This window comes from Mytilus edulis, chromosome 7 (assembly GCF_963676685.1).
Source record: "Mytilus edulis chromosome 7, xbMytEdul2.2, whole genome shotgun sequence".
Taxonomy (NCBI): domain Eukaryota; kingdom Metazoa; phylum Mollusca; class Bivalvia; order Mytilida; family Mytilidae; genus Mytilus; species Mytilus edulis.
In genome coordinates, this window is record NC_092350.1 from 16,379,073 (window position 1) to 16,383,705 (window position 4,633).

Below are 4,633 nucleotides of genomic sequence, written 5' to 3' on the forward strand. Positions count from 1 at the left end.
AGTTATTAGCATTTTTCATTTGGTCCTGTCATTCGGTCCTGTCATTCGGTCCAGTCATTAGTGTAACCCACATTTCATTCATAAAATTCAAGCACAGGTGCGTGGAATTTACTACGATTTACTACGATCTACTACAGTTGCTACAATTGGATTATCACAAAAATACAAGACATACAGTTGGATTATTCAGTGGATTATTATTATGAACCGGTAAATAATTACATGAACTTCAACTGGTTTATCAAATATATATGCAAAGACAGTAATTCAATATTTCTAAAAGAATCATAATATTGTAATTGTTCTTACTACACTTATTAAATGTTAATTAAAACTTATTTGCTTCAATTATCATATGTTCCAGACTACAAGCATTACAAGTAGTATAATACAAGTTATTTCACACAGTTACTGTTTCCTACATAATAACTTTCATAAAATATACAGAATATTAAACAGTATGCTTTATAAATACCAATTTAAAACATACATCAAAAATATCTTACATGTCTATGTACTAGACTTACATGTCTATCACACGTCATAATAAAATACATGAAAATACATGTACCCTAGTCTTCGTACTCTACAATATATTAACAAATAATAACAATTACTCTTTCCAAGTACCCCATCACTGCTACGTACCATGTAGTAGTACATTTAACTGAGTATTATTTTTGTATTTTCAATCTTTTTTTTGCTGTTACAATCACTATGACATCCATATGAATATTCTTCTAAAACCTTCATGCAATTGCTAATCCTTGATTCCATGGCTTTACATCTCATTATGAAAATTTTTGCTTTTGTATCACTTGATATCTTGTCAAACCTACCAGTTCTTTCGAACGCCATGGTAGAGAATGCACTTGCTTTTCTAATGCAAGCTGTTAAATATTTCTGTAGAGTGTAGAGTTCAGCTTCTAGAATATCATCAACTAACTTGTCTAAGGATTTGTATTCATTTTCACCTGAATATGCTGATAATACCCTGTCGATTTTTATCAATGATGTATTTGTCTGGTATTCATGTACCAATGGTAAAATGCTATGAGCTGTTACAACTGTAAAAACAAGTAATATATATAAAATAAGGGATGTGTTTAGGATTATTCACACTACGGTTCGGACTGAAGGAAAGAAAAATGTGTATGAGAAGGACTGCTTCATATCTTGATCTGTTTCTCAATAATGACGCAGATACACGACTTCACTTTAATATCCCGATAACGATTTCCCATTTCTCAGCAGTAAAATTCTGTCAATTTTGAACATGAGCATGAAAATAAGCCCATTCTTTTTTTTCTTATTTTCATGCTCATGTTCAAAATTGACAGATTTTGTATAGATTATGCATGGAGAACCCAATTTTCTGCAATAAAGCGTAAATTACACCATATAATTTTGAGATAACATATGAGAAGACAGCTTTAAGTTTGCTTTCAGTTAAAAAAAAAAGGGGGTCACTGGACCCCTTTTCTTGCTACATTATGAAATAGGTAAACTCCTAACACATGGAAACATTTTTATCAAACAAAAGTTTTCTGTTTTTTGTAAAATACAACCAAAACTATGATAAAACATGTCATTTTCTATATTAAAATGAAAGTTCTTACACATGAATTACCTACTAACTTCTCTAAATATTTGCACATTCTATTACAGATCAGAATCTTGTTTTCTGGTATTTTCAAATTCAAGATGGAGGAAGACACCCTATCTACCTTAAGCAAAGAAAATGTATATTTAATAAAAAGCATTATTTTTAATTATCAATGTCTGTCTAACAATGTATATAGATCGGGTCTGGAATACTAATACTGAAACGTTAATGAATTCTTATGGTGCTGTATAGTAAATGCTGTGGAAGGTTAGGATTCACAAACATATTAACCCCGCAACATTCTGTATGTGCTTGTCCAAAGTTAAGAGCCTATAATTCCGTGGCTTCATACGGTTAAATGTCTGTTATATTTTTTCCTGTTTATTATTTTGTTGTAAAATATGTCCATTGTTTTCTCGTTTGAATTGTTTCCCCTTTTTTAAGATTATTTGATCTAACGGAAACTTAGTGTCCGTCGTTCAGCGTCATCGTACCTGAAATTTTTGAAAACAAATGGCAATGCAAACGATGCTGACAAATAAAAGCTCCGGCATTACATCCGGAACACATTCTTATAACTCATTGCTTTGAAAGAATAAATTATAAAATCTAATAACTTCTGTATTTTTTACTAAGTACTGTACTATTATGCAATAATATAATAAAGTACCGGACAAAATCAATCCATCGAAACCAGGTAGTGTGTGTCTTAAAAAGAGAGCAAATGTTGTTGGAGCTTTATCAGGAAGTTCAATCTCACAAGCGTTCTTCTCTTTAAAGTTTCCGGTCAGCATTGTCTTGAAAACTGGCGACTCTGCCATTAGCTGGTCTCTGTTGACAAAAAGCTTTTCATTACCAACTTTGATTGTCAAATCCGGGAAATGAAACGCTGATAACGATTTTTCTTCCTCATCGTCATTTTCTGGTTTCATTCTTTTGGCACTCTCCATAATAGATTTAATAACTAGAATAAGACAAGATATATGCCAATCAAAACAGGTCAAGAAGTTGTAAATTTCAACGGTGAATCATTGCTCAGTAATGATACATCCGTTATATATACATGTATTCGATTAACAAGACGTTTATAAGAGACTGATGACAACTGCATCACAAAGTAAAGCATACAAAAATGAAAAAGAGGGTCGAAGAATACTAGAGAGACATTCAAACTCAGGTGTCGCAAATAAACAGATAACGTCATGGCTATGAAATAAAAAAAGACCGATAGACAAACATAAGTACACAAAACACAACATAGAAAATTAAAGACTGAGCAACATGAATCACACCAAAACTGGTTGTTTTCTCATGTGCTCCGTGAGGATACGAAGATCTTGTTCAACAAACGGCATCCGTTGTATTGCCCCTGTTATTACAAACACGGTAATACATTTAATGCGATAGGTCACATTCGGGAAAACGGTATGGGACTTTAGTTACGACCGAAGGAAAATATCTGTTATCATCTGTATAACGATCAAACAGCCTCGTAATGAAGATTGATATCGGATTGCAGGTAGTTCTGAAAAGAGCTTGGGTCATCGGTGGCCGAGTGGTCTAAGTAGTTTAACTACTCTACCACTAGCAAGTCAACACTGAGGTTGTTAGTTCGAATCTCACACGGGGCAGGCGCACTCGACTCCAATCTTAATTGACTAAGCATTTTGAAGAAAAAAAAATACTGAATTGTTATAAGAGCTGTTTTAGATGAATAAATACCCTCTCGTTATTCCATGTTTTTAAACCTACATGTTATACTATGTACTAAAGACAATAGCAAAATAACGACACCAACGACATTCGCTATATTTACTATAATAATTAACTAAACGAAATTTCTTATAAATACTGGAAGAAAGCTCAGTCCAACATATAATTTTTTATAAAAAATAAAAAGAAGACAGAAAAATAATGAGCCAAACAAACACAGACAACCAAAACACTGCGGACTATAGATTGAGGAACATGTTTTCCGTCGAAATTGGATATAAACTCATGTTCACCAGAAAGTCCGACCTTCAACCATTGAAACTCTTCAAAATAATTAAAATGCAGCGCGAACCCCTGTCAAATAAGAATAGTCATGATTGAACGTATGTACTCTGGAATGAGGCGCAGAAAACTTATCCTGCTTAATAAGTGTGGTTGCACTACTTATATAAACTGATATTATTATCTTTATTTTTGTCATAACATTATCCAGACATATCTTTTAAAAACAGTTACTAATCGATAATAGGATGGTATATACCACATCACACACGTCACGTTGTCAATGTAAATATACAAAATGAAGGCTTGAACTCAATTTAAATACATTATAGTAGTATTGCTTCATAATGTTTATAATCAATGGTGGGTTGTGAACAGGAAATATTTCTAGAATGTGGTAATGAAATTTTCCAGCTGAGAAAACTATTCATTTAACATTTGTATTATCTACTTACTTGGTCGTTGACGACAATTTATCACAACATGCACAAGGAAGTAAATCTCTGTTTATTGACGAGTTCAATTGTAAATTCTTTCTTCTTTCAACTTACATTATTATTAAAAATAATATATACTAATACTATTCATCCACCATGCTATAAATTTCAAATATCTTGTTTAAGTTTAATTCATATAACTCAATTTTTTTTCAGACAGACAAATTATAATAACTAAAATATTGCAATCCAAGGAAAATCAAAACGAAAAGGGTTCATTCTTCCTACTCCCGTTTTTATAAATCTTGTTAAGAGATCGGTTAAGTTTAAGTTTTCTGTAGGAATAGGAGAAAAACTTGTGCAAAGATTAAGGATTATACGGTATAAGCATTGCTTCGTCAACTTTTAATTGAAAAGTATTTTTTCTTAGAAGTTAACGAGTATGTGTATGAATTCTGTGATTTTAATCTAAATAAATATGAACGAAATGGAAACAAAGTAAATTATTTCCTGTATAACACAGATTCAACCGTTGAATTAAGCAACATTATAATATGAAACAAACAAAACAATTTAACAGCACTGAAACAAATTA

General features: G+C 31.8%; 1 protein-coding gene across 1 annotated transcript; it reads right to left on the reverse strand.

Moving 5' to 3' along the window:
- Positions 1-596: 596 nt before the first annotated feature.
- LOC139480855 (BTB and MATH domain-containing protein 38-like) lies at positions 597-4,261 on the reverse strand. The gene is made up of 3 exons (XM_071263776.1): positions 4,057-4,261; positions 2,277-2,570; positions 597-1,067 (listed from the first exon to the last, which is right to left on the reverse strand). Exons 2-3 carry the CDS (start codon positions 2,554-2,556, stop codon positions 664-666), a joined length of 684 nt encoding a protein of 227 aa, XP_071119877.1. The 5' UTR covers positions 2,557-2,570; positions 4,057-4,261; the 3' UTR covers positions 597-663.
- Between the last annotated feature and the right edge of the window lie 372 nt (positions 4,262-4,633).

Excerpts from the sequence above, each read along its gene's own strand:
- LOC139480855 (XM_071263776.1), bottom strand. The coding sequence starts at position 2,556 with ATGGAGAGTGCCAAAAGAATGAAACCAGAAAATGACGATGAGGAAGAA. Across the intron at positions 1,068-2,276 it reads CGATGGATTGATTTTGTCCG|TTGTAACAGCTCATAGCATT; the intron begins GTACTTTATTAT and ends TTGTTTTTACAG.